Source organism: Capsicum annuum, chromosome 5 (assembly GCF_002878395.1).
Source record: "Capsicum annuum cultivar UCD-10X-F1 chromosome 5, UCD10Xv1.1, whole genome shotgun sequence".
NCBI classification, from domain to species: Eukaryota; Viridiplantae; Streptophyta; class Magnoliopsida; order Solanales; family Solanaceae; genus Capsicum; species Capsicum annuum.
The window spans coordinates 20,364,380-20,384,169 of NC_061115.1; the positions used below are offsets into that span (position 1 = coordinate 20,364,380).

Here is a 19,790-nt window from a genome sequence, read left to right on the forward strand (position 1 = left end):
TCATGGTTCTCAAATTTATTTTTGCAAGATTCATGGCCAAGCTGATTGCACTTGCTGCACTTCGCGTCTAATCTTTTTCAACATTTGTATGGTGGATGACCTAATTTTACACTGTGTTCACAAGGTAGGTAATTTTTAAAATTTTTACTCTTGCTTTAAGTTTTGTGCCTGGCTACTAAAACTCCTTCAGTCATACCATCTTGTCTGATAAGTCTCTTTTGCTCCAGTGACTGAAAAGAATTAATAACTTCGCTCAGGCAATCTTGGGCAGATCTTGTGTATTTTTCAAGGTAGTTATACATGTTTCATATCTTTCAGACACTGTATCAAAAATTTTAGCAACAATTCTTGAATATTTAAATTCAGTGCCTAGTAATTACCTTGTTAACAATGTCATGTAATATATCCGAATACTCTTTGACTATTTCGGAGTCTTTAACTCTCTGCAACTCGAACACTTGACATCCTACTGATATGTACAAATGGAGCCTGTTCCATTTAGTAGGTTGAGGTGAGTTCTCTCTCCTCTTTTTGTAATTATCTTATGAATGGGAGCACATCCAGTACAATACTGTGGTGGATGGAAAGTTTTTTTTTTTAAAAAAAAAAGAACATACACAATTTTTTTTTAACTCTCTTATTAAATTCAGTACTTACATTCCTTGGATTCTTTCATCTCCAACATATTCTTTCTTCAGATAATTTAAATTTTTTTTGGTGATGTAAGAGACATAGTATTTATAACAATAATTATTGAAACAGAAGCAAACATAGTTGCTTTGCCTTAGACTTCGTGATTTTTTTTTCCTTATGGTTCTTGATTTGGGCTATGGTGGAATTATTTGGCAGCGGATTAATTTCATATTCCTCTTGCACAGTTTTTCAAAGATCAAGAGCCTCTAAGTAAGTTTTCATGATCATAGCTCATAATTGATAATTTTCACCATAAAAAATAAGTGGAGCCATTCGTGAAAAACTATTTTTAGAATCTATCTCTTCACTCACTAGTCTCTCAAGAAAAATAACTCTAGATATCCAAAAAACTAGCAGTTCAAACAAAGATGGAGTTAAAGTAAGAGAAGATGCAGAGTTTTTTTTCTTTTCTGGTGAAGCGGCGTATATTATTGATCATCAACTCCTAACATAAATAGTCACTATTACTAAATTATGTTAAACTTACCATTAAAAAAACAACCTATTTGCTACCAAAAATAACAAAAATAATTAATCAATTTCCTACCAAAAATAAAAATCTTAATTTGACAAGGAGTTTTATGTAAAAAAAAAATTGAAGAAAAATAAAAATAAATCATGTGCATTATTTCTTAAAACAACTTTTAATACTAATATATGGCAAATTATAGTATGAGCAATGCAAAGGTTTTTAATGCATGCATTTGCATGGTTAAAGATATAATTTCCTTTCAAAACATTTACATCCTTTCCATTGTATTGTTTCTCTGTACGCTATTTTTCTTGTTGTTTTTGTTGGGTTTGAAATCGAGAGGGCATCATGCGGAAGCTTAAAGTTTGCAAATCAAGACGGTGATAATTCAGATGATAAATAAAAATATACTAAAAACATATTATTGAATATAGTTTGGCCAATTGGCCTACATATTAAAAACTAATATTATTAAAAAACATGAAAATAATGGGAAGTCTTCCCTAAACAAGACTCTTTTAAGGACTACATTGTGGATGCTATTGTGTTATGGTATGAGAAGGGGATCTTCTATTTATAGATGTCCAAAACATTTCCTCCAAGAAAGAGGTTAGCCAAATATGAAAAAGAATTATATTTTTTTCTTTTAGGAAAAGTAAAAGTAATTATGGTAACTTTTATTTTTCTTCTAAGAAAAAATAAAACTTAAATATAATAAGAAAATCAGGGCTAAAACCCTAACAGTTTTGGTGCACTTCTCTCGAGCCTTCCATTTTTTTCTTGTTTGGATACGAACGTTTTCTTTAATTTTTTATTTTTTTTTGTTGGAGCATTGCTCTCTGTTCTTCAGTTAATATTGCTCTTCTTCCAGCAATCGTTGATGTACTTCTCTTCAACTTTCAATTATTGGTGTGCTTAATTCTCTCAAACAAATTTGGTTTCTTACTCCCACATACTTTAATTATACTTTGAATTAAATAATCTCATAGTGAAATTATTTAGAATAGGCTTAATTTGATATATAAAGTATATGGCGTTTTTCTAAAAGAAGTTAGTATAAAGAAGTTTAAAATATGTATTTGGACATATATTTAACTTTGAAATAAATGTTGAAGTTTTTTGAGTGAAAAAATGATTTGCAACTCACATTCAATTTTATTTGTTTTTTTTGGTTAAATTCAGACCAATGTATAATCGAATCTTATTTTGAAAAGAAGGATGAACACAATAAATGACGCCAAAAGACTAATAGATACTTTGAAATAGACCAATTATTAGCACTTAACAACAAAACCAAATACAAAGGGGGTTAAAATAGAATAGATGAAAAACTCATCTAACACACATGCAATTACATGCATGGATTTATGAGGAGACACTAGACATTCAAACAACCTATCTTATATATAATTAACACAATTATTACTTATTTAACTCCTCCTGTGAAAGCTAGAACAGTTTGTATAGCTGTGAGTATGAGGAGAACGATGGCTGCCAGAGTTGAAGCTCCTACCCAAGGACTGCTAAAATAATTCCGCACCAAACTTGCCATCATTCTCTTCGAGGTTTTTTCACAATGTTGAATTATCTTTCTGTATTCTTCATTGATAAAGAAGCCGTCTGAAGTGCTGACCCCTTTTCCAATTTTGTTGAAGATTCTAGTCACTTCTTTGTCCTCTCCTAACCTGTTATCTATGATTCCTTTCTGACGAAGCAAATTCACATCTTTGTCCGACTCAATAAGATGATCCATGAAAGTCGCAAAATCACTGAAATATTTATGATGCACATCAGATAGTTGCTCAAAAGCAATGAGATTTCTCAGATTGGATTCAGTACTATCATATACTCTAAGACAAGGGATTTTCAACAGTCCATTCTCGTACTTTATATCAAATAACTTTGTATCTCCAATATCATCTTCGTCAAAGGATCTATATATATTTCCGAAGCTTTTGAAGCTAAGCCCAGCTTCAGAAAGCTCTGTTGCATTTGGCATGACGACCTTATTGACCTTATCATTCTTCTTCTCTTTTGACCTAATTATTTGCAAAGGATTGCAACATAAGATTTTACAGGAATATGTTGGATCTGTGTTGGGATTCCCTTGCCATGACATGTGTATTAGATGAAGTAAATGTTTGATATTTCCTGCATTAGCATTGTTATGTATCTCTAGAAGCGCTGCAGGAGTCGTTTTTGGCAAGTTAATAGCAAAGCAACATTTGGCCATTATTGCGAATGGTAATTCCTTATCATGCTTTGTCATATCATGAAGCTTGTTGAGTACAAAGAAAGGAAGTTGATTTTCTAGTAACATCAAGTCTCGTGTCACTTGATCTAATATGCAAGCAACATTAGTAGTGACAATAGTTTTATCTCCTTGGGGATCCTCTAGATCTTCTTCTTCTTGGGGATACTCTTCATGTAGCTCTCGAATAAACTCAACCACAAAACAACCATCAAGCAACAACATTTGCAAGAATTGATCATTATTGAGGTCTTCTATATCATCATAACACTTTAGTGCTTCCTCCTTCAATTCCTTCAATTGATTGATGCAACTTTCCACATCAAGCTCCTCTCGCCGCTCAAGAAATTTTTGTAGGTATAATAGTTTGTACTTTTCCATTGAACGAAGTTGAGGATTTTTCCTATGGTAAGGACCAATAGAGACCATCTTTGGTGTATAAGCATCTGGATTTGATTCACGTAGCCCCACATTTACTTTGAATATCGTACATGATTTAATAGAAGAGTTATTCACATCCTCAAATTTTTCATCAAAACTCTGATTTATAGATTTCTTTGTTTGCGACCCTAATAGATCTTGACCATTTGTTTTCTTTACCTCAATTAAATAATGCACTTTCCTCCCTTCTTCTATCTGTGATGGAAAAGAGTAAAAAAGTTTAAAACGTTTATTTTGTTTATTCTTTTAATACCTCATTATTTTGTTTACATTTTGGTTACTTTCCATCGGATCCTATGTTACATCAATCAAAATCGAACGGTAGTGTTATGTGATAAAAAAATGTCCACCAAAGTTAAAAATGTAATCCTCCTGTTTTGAATTTATTTGTTTTTTTTACCTGGTTTAATTTTTTTATTTTTTTTTTACAATTTTTTAATTTTAGTTTTTCACGTAACATGTTTAAGATCATAAAATTAAAAAATATTTAGATATATTTGTTATAAATGTGTTTACATTATAGTGAACGTATATCAAGATCTAATAAGATCTATAATAAGATCTAGTTGATATCTATCAGTATTTGAAGTATCTGTCTTTTAGTCAGAAATTAGGAGTATTTTACCTATAAATAGAGGAGTTTTGTTCATTGTATTCTCAATCAATCAAGAATAAATATGATCTCTCATACCTTAAGAGAAGAAATAAGAATCGCTCTCTCTATTCTCTCTACTCTTCTTGTTGTTTATTGTTTCATAACACACTCTCTATTCTTTCTACTCTTCTTCTTGTTCTTTATTGTTTCATAACACGTTATCAGAACGAGTGCTCTCAATTAAGCATTAACTCAGCAAAACAAATGGGCAACTCGTCAAATTCGGTAAAACAAATTCGTGATTCTTTAATTTTCTAATAAGCTGACGACAGTAACTATCTTGTCATCTTATTTTGAAGTAGCATTTGACCAAAAATAATTGTCTTTATAATGATTATCACAATTCTGGACAAAGATACGCAATTTTATTTTATTTTTTTGATAAATTTATATGTAGCCCTATTATCACTAGTACATGTGTATGTACTGTCTAACAATTTGATAAGAAGGTGCCGCCCAAGCTTAAAGGCAAATTCTACAGGGCGGTAGTCCGGCCGGCCATGTTGTATGGAGCGGAGTGTTGGCCAGTTAAGAACTCCCACATCCAAAAGATGAGGGTGGCAGAAATGCGGATGTTGCGCTGGATGTGTGGGCTGACTAGAGGGGATAGAGTTCGGAATGAGACCATCCGGGAGAAGGTTGGTGTGACTCGAGTGGAGTGCAAGATGCGGGAAGCCCGATTGAGATGGTTCAGACATGTGAAGAGGAGGGGCATAGATACCCCGGTCCGTAGGTATGAGAGGCTAGCGTTGGATGGTTTTAGGCGAGGTAGGGGTAGGCCGAAGAAGTACTGGGGTGAGGTGATTAGGCGGGACATGGAGCAGTTACAGCTCACCCAGGACATGACCCTAGATAGGAAGGTCTGGAGGACGCGAATTAGGGCAAAGGACTAGGGCCAGTTTGAGTCGCTACTGTAGGGAATTACTTGGTGGGGGTTTTTTCTTGTTAGGAGTCCGTGTTCCATGTTTTTATTATAAATCTGTGTGCTTTCCTCTGTTTTGTATTACTTATGGGTGCCGTATTTATGTTTTGTAATCTTGTGCTGTGCTTTACTATGTGTTTGTGTGGTATCTCGTGTCTTGAGTCGGGGGTCTATCGGAAACAACCTTTCTACTTCTTCAGAGGTAGAGGTATGGACTGCGTACATCTTACCCCCCCCCCAGACCCCACTAGGTGGGAATACACTGGGTTTGTTGTTGTTGTATATGTATTTGCTACTAATGGTATAATTATTATTGAATTTGTTGGATATGAGGAAAAATAATTTGTTTGGAACCATTTATGTTTTACATTTATTCCTCAAGAACAAAATTATCAAAAGGATGATAATATGTTGGGTTCAAGTCTCATCGATTCATGCCTAAGACGCCTTTATATGGATAAGATGTTGAGTCTGAATCTCAATACACTATATTGATGATATTATGATGGTTAAGGCAAAATAATGGGTGTTTAATAAAAGGTCATGAAACATATCCCATTAATATGCTCTATTCCATGAAGTGAATATGGTAGCATAAATCTGAAAGTTGACAACTTGCTTCATTGTTGAAAGAAGACAAGTAATTGAATGCACGAATATAAGCGTGGAGAAATAATATGATAATAATCATCAAAACTGATAATATTTTCTCACGTTTATTATGATTATAAGATATGCTAGAGAAAAATTCTCTACATCATATGTATGCGTCAATTTGCTCCTGAAGTAGCAATATGATGAAAAAGGTTATAAGATATATAAGCTATCATAATTTGATAGGTTTAAGACACGATTATATTCTATTCTTGGGAAATGAGAATTTTGATTATTATAAGCACAAATTCATTTCCTGGGGTCAATGTGATAATATTTAGTGAAGCTTATTAATATAAACGTGTACTTGATTGTGATGATATGACAACTCACCTTCGAAAGAGGCAGAATAACTGAGATGGATTTTTTTGAAATCTACTTCTGAAGTAGTAAATCTGAAATTTATTCATATAATAGTAAATTTGAAAGTTACTAAAGAAAAAACACATATCATGATAAACTTGGAGTTTACTAGATTAAAAGTTCATAAGTTGACATGAACGATTGCGATATCTCGAAGATGTGCATACTGAGTATTGAACATATATTCAAGAATTAAAAAATTCTTCATGAACTTTAGTGTTGCTTGTTCTCATGATAAGTTGGTTGGACCAACTAATTTTGGGATTGGATCCCTCAAAATCTGAAAAGAATAAAAGGTGAAGAAAGGCCCTTTCGCCTATCATGTGATATATTGAAAAGATGCATCAATAAGATGATCACATGCACATTCATTGTCAACCTGCAGTTTGACATTCATAAAGTTGCTTGCTCAATAAAATTGTGTTAAGAGTATAACTTTCAGATTGTGTAATCAAGATAATTCATCATGATGATGATGGTTTGGCATTGAAATCCTTCGATAAATAGCTAAACCATTACTAATGAGAACAAAGCTCCATGTGTTAGTCTGAAATATGATATGTTGCGTACAATAGCACTTGTATGCATTAGACCAATAAATTATGATTATTTCTTTCCTCCTAATTGGTTGAAGGTCAGAAACCAAATATTCTATCTAATAGTTCATATGCGGTATACGATTAATGAATATACATGATGCACAAAGATGGATTCCTCACAGAATATGAAAATGTATGTTAGTTTTTCTAACATAAAGGGAAGATTATAAGCAGCCATGAAATATGTTAGGAATTATGAGCAGATCCTCATTCAAAAGATAATTCAAGTCGAATGTCGAATGCATCTCATATTTAAGCTGCAAGTGCTCTTATTTTGTGTTCATAAAAGACAAAGTCTACTCATGCATGAAGCATCGTAGACTAATTGGTTCCAAATGAAATAATCCTTAAAAAATTAGGAGCAAATAATCATAATAAGAAGGTAATGTGCTCTTGAAGAGCGTACGACATAACGCTTCATGAAACCTTATGAGAGGTTCAGGTACTTGAAAATAATGAAGTGATGAGTTCTCAAAATGTTATATCACACTCCGAACCGATTCGAAATGATATATCATCAATATCTTTGATACAATATTTACGCAATATTATGAAAGATTACGAGGATCCAAATTCTACGTTTATTTAAGCATGCTTACGTAGAAACATTTATCAAGTGACACGAAAGGATGCATCTTGGTAAGTGTAAAACTTATTTGATTTGCAGTCCAGACACTTGAAGATGTCATATATGAAATGTTGAATATTGTCACATGACAAAATTTAAATGAACACTTTCTAAGGATTCAAAATGTTTGAAGCATATAAAGTTTCTGGGAAACTTATTTAGAATCCTTATATTGTATAAGTTTATAGCTTGAAAATTATTGAAACTCTTTGAGAGTTTTCAAAAGCAATAGATTGCCATATCCTAGTGCAAGTGGTGCACTAGTGTATCTTGCAAATACTACAAGGCTTGATATAGTCTTTTCAGTCAATTCTGCTCCTATTAGGAGACATCAAAATGGGATAAAATACATGAGTTTATTTTATTCTAAAGATTGTATTCCCGATCATATTGATCATACTGATGTTGGGTACTTATTTGACCCGCATAAAGCTCGGTCTCAAGTAGACTATGTGTTCATGTGTGGGGGTACTGTCATATCTTGGAGATATACAAAGTAGTCTATCTAGCCACTTCATCGAATCATGATTAGATAATAGCTATTCATGAAGCTAGCCGAGAATGTGTATGGTTGAGATCCATGATACATGTCATTCGAGAAACATGTGGTTTGAAATGTGGCAATGTACTCATAGTTTTATACAGAAATAATGTAGCATGCATAGCACATCTTAATGGAGGATTCATAAAAGGAGATAGAACGAAGCACACTTCATCAAAACTTTTCTACATACATGAGCTACAAAATAATGGTGATATTAACGTGCAACAGATTTATTCAAGTGACAATGTGGCTGATTTATTCACCAAGTCTCCTCCAATTGCAATTTTCAAGAAGATGGTGCACAAGATCAGGATACAAAGGCTCAAGGATGTACTCATTAGGGGGAGTTAATATGCACTGTACTCTTTTTCCCTTAAGAGGTTTTGTCTCACTGGATTTTCCTTATAAGGTTTTTAATGAGGTAGCCTATATACGTATTGTTAGAGATATGTGTACTTTTCTTTCTTCACTAGATTTTTTCTCCACTGAGTTTTTTCTAGTAAGGTTTTAACGAGACACATTATTTATCTAGGCATTCAAGGGGGAGTTTTATAAATGCATTTACATTATAGTGAATGTCTATCAAGATCTAATAAGATCTATAATAAGATCTAGTTAATATCTATCAGGATTTGAAGTATCTATCTTTTAGTTAGAAACTAGGAGTATTTTACCCTATAAATAGAGGGGTTTTGTTCACTATATTCTCAATCAAGAATCAATATAATCTCTCATCCCTCAAGAGAAGAAATAAGAATCACTCTCTCTATTATCTCTACTCTTCTTCTTGTTCTTTATTGTTTTATAACAATATTCTATATATTATATATTATATGTAATAAGGGAGAATCAACAGATTTGATAGTACTTAGTTAGTTGAATTTCAACTAATGCTAATCTAAGTATATTTTGTCACTTTTAGTTAGAATGCAACTGATGCTTATCACTTACTTCAAAGGCTTTTCTTCTAAATTTACTCTTTAATATGTGCTTTTAACTTACTATTTCATATTAATTTACTTTGCCTCCTTTGTTTATATTATCCTTGACATGTGTTTTTAACTAACTAGTTTAGCCGCACGTGTCTCGCACGTCTAACATTTAATTATTTAAAATTTAAATGATTTTATACCTTTAAGAGATTTTTAATGAAATCTAAAAGTTTAAATCACTTTTCAAAGATCATTCACACTTTAATATAATAGTATATATATATATATATATATATATATATATATATATATATATATATATATATTACATCATCACTTTTGCGTACCTCTTTCCTTTGCTTTCAGATGCTAAGAGAGATGCATCAATTTGAACCACATTTGTGATACAGTTATATTTCTTTTTTTCTATATTTATTTTTTTCTTATTTTTAAAGTCAAATCTTTACAAAATCATTGATGTCACTCTTATTACGTACTCATTCTAACGTTTGTATATTTATTTCTAGTTTTTTTCTTATTCTAACATTTTTATATTTATTTTTAGATTATTCTTAAATTTTTCTTATTCCAATATTTTTATATTTATTTCTAGATTTTTCAAATCTTCTTAAAATCAAATTTAGTTGATTTAGAATTCTTAAACTAATGGAAAAAATATTAGTTATCATTAATTCTGATGATTTTCAATAAGAAATTTTTTTACCATAAATATGTTTAATTAATTTTAAACTCTTATGAAGCGCAAAAAGTTCAAACAACATTTTTAAGATCCTTCACACTTTTAATATATTATAGATTATAGATTATAGGTATAGATTATAGATTATAGATATAGATTATTTCGTAAAATATTCTTGAGATATTTTACGATACCTTAATTTGATTTCCTCCCCCCCACCCCCCCGGCCCAACACACGCACACACATATCCACCTCTTTATCTTTTGCATTATATAGAATGATGTTTAGTCACTAATTTGATAAATAAATATATGTTACTTGTATTTATTTTATTGTAAAGTTTTTGTCAACAGCAATAATCCTGAAATATATAGTAATTCACATTACTTTACTACAATATATAATGGAGAACGCCCGATTGTTGTAGGCCTCAAGTGAATTTATTATGCCCATTGTATCCTAAATTAAATTTTAAAGACCTTAGAAGATCTTACTCATTTTTTAAATTTAATTAAATAATTATATTGATATTTAAAATGTTATACAAAAATTAATGATTATAGAAAAAGTGATAGTGACACCATACGAGATCTATTTATTCTATTAAATTAATAATTTGATTAAAAAAATTTGATAGGTTCTTTTATATGAAAAAAATATTAAGAAAGAACGCCCAGCTTTTTAAAATATATTTTATCCATAATTGAAGTTTTAATAATCTTGTAAGATTTCAACCATTAAAGAAACATCTAAGTATTTTACTAAATCAAACTTTCTACTTTTTAATTTAATTGTTATCTTTATTTATAAATTAATTTTATTGACGTAATCATATAATAATTTGTAACATCAAATATTTTTATATTACTTAAATACTTTATTTCTTAAAAATAAAATAAGTTAGTCAATAAGTTTAATTGAGAAAAAGATAATGAAGATAATTTAACATACGACAACAATCATCTTAGGTTGCTACAAACTTTAATTCAAAAGAATTTAGTAAAATAAAAAGATGAACAGCTTTAGTGCATGCATTTATTTGAAAATTAAAAGAAAGTCTAAAATATACTCTACGAAAAATATTATTTTTTAACTTACAAAAACTTTTACCTCCATCATTTTCACTTGTTTGTCTGATTTTGCAAAAAAAAATTTGAATTTCGTAATCTTAAACTAAAGATATATACCAAAAAAATCAAAATATCCTTTAATCTCGTGATTTTAAACATGTCATATGAAAACATAAATTAAAAGAGTCTGAAAAAAGGAAAAGAAATATTCTTTTTTAAACAAACAAAAAAAGAAATAGGGCTCAAGAAATGAAAACCGATATATGATTTAACATTTTAAAAATATTGAGAAATATCGAACTGCTTTCAACTAATCCTATAACGTTACAAAAACAAAAAAAAAACAAGAGTTGTAAAAAGTAGAAAAAATTATAAATATAAATGTTAATGTAGTTTGGGTCTGGGCTTAGCACGAGATAGAAGATCACAAGGATTCAAAAGTTTTCTTCATTTTCTTAAACTACAAGTCAAGTCAAAATCAAACAAACAAATTATAATGGAGGAAATATATTTTAAACTACATGGCAAGTAAAAATCAAACAAATAGTGGCGTGTTGAATAGACAAATTAACAAATGATACTTGTATGTTTTTTAAAGTAAGTATATTTTTATATTTTAAAAATAGAAAATCCTTCCTGGCCTTCCAACCACCATTCTACTTTCTTATTCCCTAATTTGCTTCTATACAATGTCTCTCTTGTGAATGAAATTGCAAATTACATAGAGAAATAAATTTGTTTATAATCAATATCTATTGTTTTTTATGTTCTTTCAAGTCTTCAAAAATAAGAGAGGTATTAAATAAGAGGTTTTTGGAGAAAATCGTACGAGCTTGACTTAAAATAAATAATATTACATCTGATAAGAGTATTTTTTGAACTAACTGAGCCCAACATAATTGATAAGAAAACTGTGCTAATGAAACAAAAACTAAGGGTGTCAAGTGGGCGGCCCGACCCGGCCCGATTCGGCCCTTGTAACTAACCCGGCCCAGTTTGATCCGGCTCGGTAAACCCTAGGGCTTTAGGGTTTCGGGTTTCGGGTCCCGGGCCGGTTATTTTTTTAAAATGGGTCCGGCTAACCTGGCCCAAACCAAGCCCGGTCCAGGCCTGCCGGTTAACCGGCCCGGCCCGGCCCGGATACCTTTTTTAAAAAAATATATATATATATTTTAGGTCAAACTAGCCGTTGGCCCAACGGCTATATAGCCGTTTTTGGGTTCAAACGGCTAGTTTGGGTCCATTTATTAAAAAAAAAAAAAAAAACTTTAAAAAATATTTTTTAATCCCAAAAAAAATCTATAAATACCCTACAACTTCAAATCATTTTTCACACAATTTTTCACTCTCTCAAATCTCATTCTCTCTCAAATCTCAATTCTCAATTCTCAAATATTCAACATATTTAATTTCTTAAAGTGTTCACTTTAATTTTTTAATTTTTCGTTTACAAAGTACCAGCGGAAGTTTCTAAAGTCGCAACCTTCGGATACTTCCAAAATTTGGTATTGTCGTTCCATCTCTTACGTTTAATGTTTATTTATCGTATTAATTGTTTGATATTTAATTTTATTATATTTGTGTATTTTGAATATTTTTAGTTTAATTTAATTTATATTATGGATAAATTAAGAAACCTCGCTACTAAAGGTGTTAAAATTTTTTGTCCCGGAAGTGGTAGTGGTAGTAAAAAGCGAATTACTAGCGGTAGAGGTAGTTCAAGTAGTAGATATACCCGTGTACCTTCGCCTCCAGTACCACTTGGTACACCTTTTGAGGAAGAAATAGGTGTAGGTGCTCACGATATGGATTATGTAGAAGCTCAGAAAAATTACGGTATAAAAGAAGAAAATGAAGTAGATGCGGTTAATTTAGACGAAGATAATGAAAATATTGCTGAGACACCCGCAGTAGGAGATGCTAACGTTAGATCTGAATCGGTTAATCTCCCTCCCCGTCCTCCCAGTGCCCCAAGACCTCGTAAAAGAACTAGTGTTGCATGGCAATTTTTTGAACGTATATCAGATATTGAGGTACAATGCAATATTTTTCAACAAATATATAAGCATAGAAGTGGAGGCAAGCAAGGGGATACGAGTACGTTAATGAGACATATAGCTGAAGATCACAAAAGAGAGTTAAATATTGCACAAGGTGGTGGGGATGTTGGTGGGCCAACGCAAACTAGAATGGTCCCAGCAACCGGTCACGTAGTGAAGAAGTATAATAAATTGAGGGACCAGGAAGAAATAGCTAAAATGGTAGTTGTGGGTTGTTTGCCTTTTAGTTTTCCTTCTTCTAATGCCTTTATTCGTTATATACAAGCAATTTATAATCCTATGTTTAAAGGTATTCCTAGAACTACTTGTCGGTCTGATATTTTTAGACTCCATTCACAATATTGTTTTTATTTATCAACATTGTTAAAAAATATTCAATGTAGATTGTCCCTAACTTTTGATCTTGATCGTGCTGTAAATAAAAATGATTATTTAACCGTTACTTGTCATTGGATGGATAGTAATTTCGTGATGCAAAAACATATTCTTGTTTTTTTATATGATGAAGATCGTAAACATACTGGACAATTTATTGCTAATTCTATTGTTAAAATTGTCGGATATTATGGTATCGAAAATAAAATTTTATGTATTGTTTTTGGTAATGCTTCTAACAATAAGACTGCTATAACAAAAATAAAATCTACGCTATCTCCGCCCTTGCCTGAAATTTTTCATATTAAGTGTGCATGTCATATATATAATTTAATTGTAAAAGATGGTTTTGAGTTTTTTGAGCTTTATATTGAAAAAATTCGTCTTGCCGTTGATTTTATTCAAGGAAATAATCGTAGGTCGAGAATTAGAGAATTTAAAGTTAAATGTCAAGAAAATGGACTTACACCAATTTTGATGCCTGAGGAAATTGATACTAGATGAAATTCTACGTATGAATTTTTAAAAACTTGTTATAAATATAGAATTCCTATTACACTAGCTTTTAACCAACATTGCGGTTCATTTACTGATTCTGCTGATTGCATGCTACATAAATCTGATTGGGTTGTAATTAATGATCTTGTTAAGTTTTTAGAAAAATTTTATGTAGCTACGGTTGAATTTTTCGGTGCTTATTATCCTACTGTTTATAATATTTTGGCATATATAGCCGATATTTCTGGTTTGCTCAAAGAATATAAAATAAAGAAGGTTATAAAGAAGTTGTTGGCACCATGTTTACTAAATTTAAAAAATATTTTTCCCCGATTCCCCCTATTTACTTGGTTGGTGCTATGCTAAATCCGTGTATGAAATATAATAATATGTGCCACTTTAGTATTCTTATTTATACTAACTTAGAAATAAATACTAATCATGATTTTGAACGAGTACAACCTGATTTGTGGACGGCTACGGCTGATGCAAAGGATTACATAGAAAAATTATATAATCACTATGCTGATTTATTTGATTTAGCCGTACCTACAAATATCACTCCAACTGCCGCTCCTTATCCTCCCTAAGAGCCATCATCTTCTAAAAGGTCGGTACATAGTGGTTTTTCTGATTCGTTTTATGATTTAAATTGTTGGAACAGTATTGATGAGAGAACTTACACATCAACTTATTGGGAAGAGCTGAAATATTATCTTCGGACGACACCAGAGGATCGCAGACGACGGATCAACACGTTGGATTAGTGGAGGAGTAATGAAACACAATATCCTGTGCTTTCAAGATTAGCTAGAGATATCTTGAATGTTTCAATGTCAACCGTTGCATTAGAGAGCGCCTTTAGTCAGGGACGACAACAGCTTGGAGACAACCAATACTCATTAGGAAGCAATGCAATGAATGTTCTAGTTTGCCTCAGAGATTGGATTAGAGCGGAAAGAAGAAACCAAGGAATGGAACCGGAGCCGAGCGACGAGCTGAAACTTGAAGAAATTATGACTTTACGGGAGAACTCAGCAGAATCAAGTCCAATGCATGGTTTTGCCCCCGTTGACTTCGACTATCCTATGCAAGTTCCCGTTAATATTAACATGAATGAGTTGGAAAAAATGATGCATAATTTGTAGATTTTTCATTCATGTAAATTATAAATTTTGGATCATTTTGCAATCAATAAAATTTCCCAAATTCATTCACTCCTTAGTCCTTGCTTTTTATATTTTTTCATTTAACGATTTAAAATTTTAAATTGAATTTCTAGTTTTCTACTTTAAATTAAAAACTTACTTCTAATATATTATTAATTTACTACCAAATATTGTTGATTTATTATATTAAGTAGCATATGTTTTGTATATTTGTGCATATATCTTCTAAAGAAGTGTATATTTAACGTATACATGTGTATATGTTTTATAAATTAGTATATAAGTATATCTATATATATTGTAATGTATATATAATGCAGTATATTTTATAAGTAGTAGTATATATACATTGAATGGTACGTATACACGTGTATATATCTTCTATAGAAGTGTATATTTAATGTATACATGTGTATATATTTTATAAATTAGTATATAAGTATATCTATATATATTTTAATGTATCTATATTGTAGTATATTTTATAAGTAGTAGTATATATACATTAAATGGCGTGTATACACATGTATATATCTTCTATAAAAGTGTATATTTAACGTATACATGTGTATATATTTTATAAATTAGTATATAAGTATATCTATATATATTGTAATGTATATATATTGTAGTATATTTTATAAGTATTAGTATATATACATTGAATGGTGCGTATACACGTGTATATATCTAGTATATTTAACGTATACATGCGTATATGTTTAATGAATTAGTACATAAGTATATCTATATATATTGTAATGTGTATATATATTGTAGTATATTTTATAAGTAGTAGTATATATACATTGAATGGTGCGTATATATGAGTAATTGTCTAATTGTGTATATGTGTATATATTTTTTAAATTCTAATGTAGTATATACTATATATATAGTGTATATATATTATTTAACGTATTTATAATGTATATAGGTGGGTATATGTAATGTATATTGAAAGAAAGTTTTTTTTCTATATATTTTTGACCGGGTTTGACCGATTTTTTAACCGGATTTGACCGAATTTTGGTGTATTTGACCGGGTTGGGTTAAGTGGATCGGGTTAGGGTGGATTTTAATTTTTTTACTGTTGGGCCCGGCCCACTTAGACCCCAACCCGGACCCGGCCCAGCCCTCAACCTGGTTAAATAACACGGGCCGGTTCCGGGTTGGCCCAACCCAGCCCACTTGACAGCCATAACAAAAACCTAATTACTTGTATATTTGAGAGAGGGAGAGAGTAAAGAGACCTCATCTTTTTCAGTTGGAAGAAGCAGCGGAATTTGATTATCTATTGAGGTAATAATCTCAATGGAGTGTGACATCCCTCTTTCTTCAATTCTATTTCCTGCAATAAGACACATTCTTTTAAATTTCAATTCATAGATGTAGGTATTATTAGTGTTGTTGTTATAAAGTAAAGACAAAGCAATGAAAAGAAAATGAATAAATTATGCAACAGTACAACTTATTTTTACTAAATTATATAAAATTTTTATTCTTTTTATTAATTATGTAAATTGATACATCCACAAGTGCATAAATTTTTGAATACATAATTTTAATTATCTATATCTCTTTGGTCAAGTTAATGTATTATGTTAATTTAATAATAGATGTTTCTCAGTAATCAAAATTATGTATTTCGAGTTCAGAATTATGTATCTGGATGCTAATTATGTATTCGAACAAAAATTCAGTAATTAATCGTTACATTATTAAGTTCAAAATTATGTATCTTAACTTCAAAATTATGTATCTGAAAATTATACATTAAGAGATTAATTGTAATTTAGTAAAAAAGTAAGAATAGAAAGTAATCATGAAGAACTTATTGAAATTTATGTAAGTTTTACAAAGAAAATTAGTACTATATAACACACTAGCGTTACTTAATGAAAAGAACCCAATATGTCTTGTCAAAATCTACCTAAAGAAGAAACTAATTTGACCGACAAATAACCAGGATGGATACACTTATCAAATTAATGAAAAACACATTAGCTCCATCATTCGCCCAGTAAATTCGAGCACTCAATGATAACAGAAAAGATAACGACGACTAAGAATCTCAAGACTTAAGAATGATAATAGAAAAAATAACGATGACTAAGAATTTCAAGACTTAAATAAAAGAAAAAATAAAAATATAATTAATGAATAGTGTTTTTTAGCATATAATGAGAAAATGCAGCAAATTACCTCTTTGGTTTGGCTGTTTCTTCTTTTACGCCTATTCAACTCTTGCTTTTGCTGGACTTTTCATTGCCACGGGAGTATGTATATATAGAAAAAAAAAAAATACAGATAATTGGAGATAGTATTTTGTGTAGGGAAGCATTAATTGTTGTTTTCGGGTTTGTAAAAGGGAATAAAACGCATATAGCAATCATTAGATAGAAAATTACAACTTATAGCGTAATTTTCATTTTTTTCAAGTTATAGTAAATCTTATAAAAAATAAAAAATAAAAATATTTTTCCCTTTTAATTAAAAAAATATCAATTATATATATGGAAAAAAAGATTCTTATATCCCAAAAATAAGGATGTCAGTTATTGTCAGATATCTTCATCACCTTAAATATCTCAATAAACAGTTTTCATATAATTAATTATCTTCTTAAACGTATTTACCATCAACTTCTTTCTGTTCTCATCTTACGAAATTTCAATTTCTATCAAATTTTCGTTTATTCTTCTTAAACAACTTTAGTTATATGTTTGAAGTTGATCAAACTAATGAACAGTGAAAGGGTACATTCGCTTCTTCTTATGTATGGAGGAAGATGGAATGTTAACGGTATGTTAATTGTTAAGGTCTTTTTGCAGAAAAAAAATTGTGGTCGTTTAAGTGTTTAAATTGATTGGTGTTAACGGTATGTTAATTGTTAACATTCATAGGATACATTTTCGGGACTAAACTGGCACACATACAAATTTCATACAAATCATCAAAAAGTGCACTTTATAATCATTCAAATTTCATAAATTTTCGGGATTAAACGGCACTTTAAGCTATTACATCTTTAAAAAATGCTCGAATGGAGAATTTTCAAACCTTTTAAAGTGCTCCTTTTTCCATCTTAACATAAGATCATGGAAAACATCAACCTTAATATACGATACCCAATGACTATATGTTTTTCGCTCCTACATACATTTACAAATATAAAAATAAGAATGTAAAAATACAACAATATTTAGCTTTTGATAGTTGGAAGACGATTTGTTGATTGTTGCAACAAACATATAGTACTGGTAGTGATTCCACATAGATAAAAGAAGGAATATAGAAGAGTTGGGTTAGTACAACCACAAGTACTAGTAGGCATCATCGGTCGACCGTGTTAGTCAGTCTAATCATTAAATAAAATTAAGAAAAATAAATCATGACATCTTGAATGGAATATAATTCAACTAAGTTTGTAATAACATTATTACTTTTACCTATATAACTTAAATCATCCAACTACTCTTCCAACTCCATCAATATTATATTCACTACTAACATACTCCAACCTCATTAATACATCACTATTCCTCTTTATTCACCTTATCTTTTTCATTACTCATGTTCACAAGAACAAATTCGTAATCATAGACAACCCACACTAAACTCTCGGGCTAACAACCAAGTGCTCTCTTATAATATTAAAGAATGATAACTAGCCATTCTGATAAGCTACGATTACAACACGTATAAATGAAACAAGTCAACCAACATATAAGTAAGTACAAAACTTCACTTTTTCAAATACATATCACACAATCAATCTCAAGGATACAATCAAGTAGGGAATACAAGTCAAATCAGATCTCAATAAGAGATACTAGAGAACTCAAGTTTCATTAGCAATCTTTAGCGTCGGCCACAATGCTACTAACAATCTTTTTGTAAATAACAATTATGTCCAATAAATCTCATAATTAGAAAACCATTAGCATGTTATCAACTTATTAAACCACAGGACCTTTCAAAATCAACACTAATTTATACACACATGCTAAGAAATTTATTTTTGCCCAACTAGTCATAATCTGCAGGTGACACTCTAAGTGATGTACTGTACTGACGTGGTATCCGATCCTCCATAAGTAAATATTATCAATATTTATATTCGTACCGACGCGGTACCCGATCCTCCATAAATAAGTAATATTAATATCCATATCCATATCGGCGTGGTATCCGATCATTCATTAATAAGTATTATCAATATTCATATCTGTACCAGTGTGGTACCTGATCCTCCATAAATAAATATTATCAATATTCATATTCATACTGGTGTGGTACCCAATCCACCATAAATAAGTTATATCACTATTCATATCCGTACCGACATGGTACCCGATCTTTTATAAATAAATAATATCAATATTCATATTTGTACCGGTGTGGTAGCCGATCCTCCATAAATAAATATTACTAATATTCATATTCGTACCAGCGTGGTACCCGATCCTCCATAATCATATTATATACATTTTATTAAATTGACACTATCTTTTGGGATGTAACACGACGTACTAAATTTATAAGTGCACTTAAAATCATAAAGAAATTCGATCAAATGCTTTCATTTATCAATATTTTGACTCTCTCATGGGTATTATTTCAATAATTCATCACGATCATCAACAAGCTATTCATGGTATTAATACAAGGATTTATCATTATCAAACAAGCCTCTTATAGGCACAATTCAATAAATCATCATTATCACCAATTTAGCCTCTCATGGACATCCAATAGAT

At 30.6% G+C, this 19,790-nt stretch overlaps 1 protein-coding gene across 1 annotated transcript; it reads right to left on the bottom strand.

Moving 5' to 3' along the window:
- Positions 1–2,397: 2,397 nt before the first annotated feature.
- Positions 2,398–17,370, bottom strand: LOC124885184 (putative UPF0481 protein At3g02645). The gene is made up of 3 exons (XM_047412602.1): positions 17,233–17,370; positions 16,281–16,378; positions 2,398–4,052 (listed from the first exon to the last, which is right to left on the bottom strand). Exons 2-3 carry the CDS (start codon positions 16,353–16,355, stop codon positions 2,592–2,594), a joined length of 1,536 nt encoding a protein of 511 aa, XP_047268558.1. The 5' UTR covers positions 16,356–16,378; positions 17,233–17,370; the 3' UTR covers positions 2,398–2,591.
- Between the last annotated feature and the right edge of the window lie 2,420 nt (positions 17,371–19,790).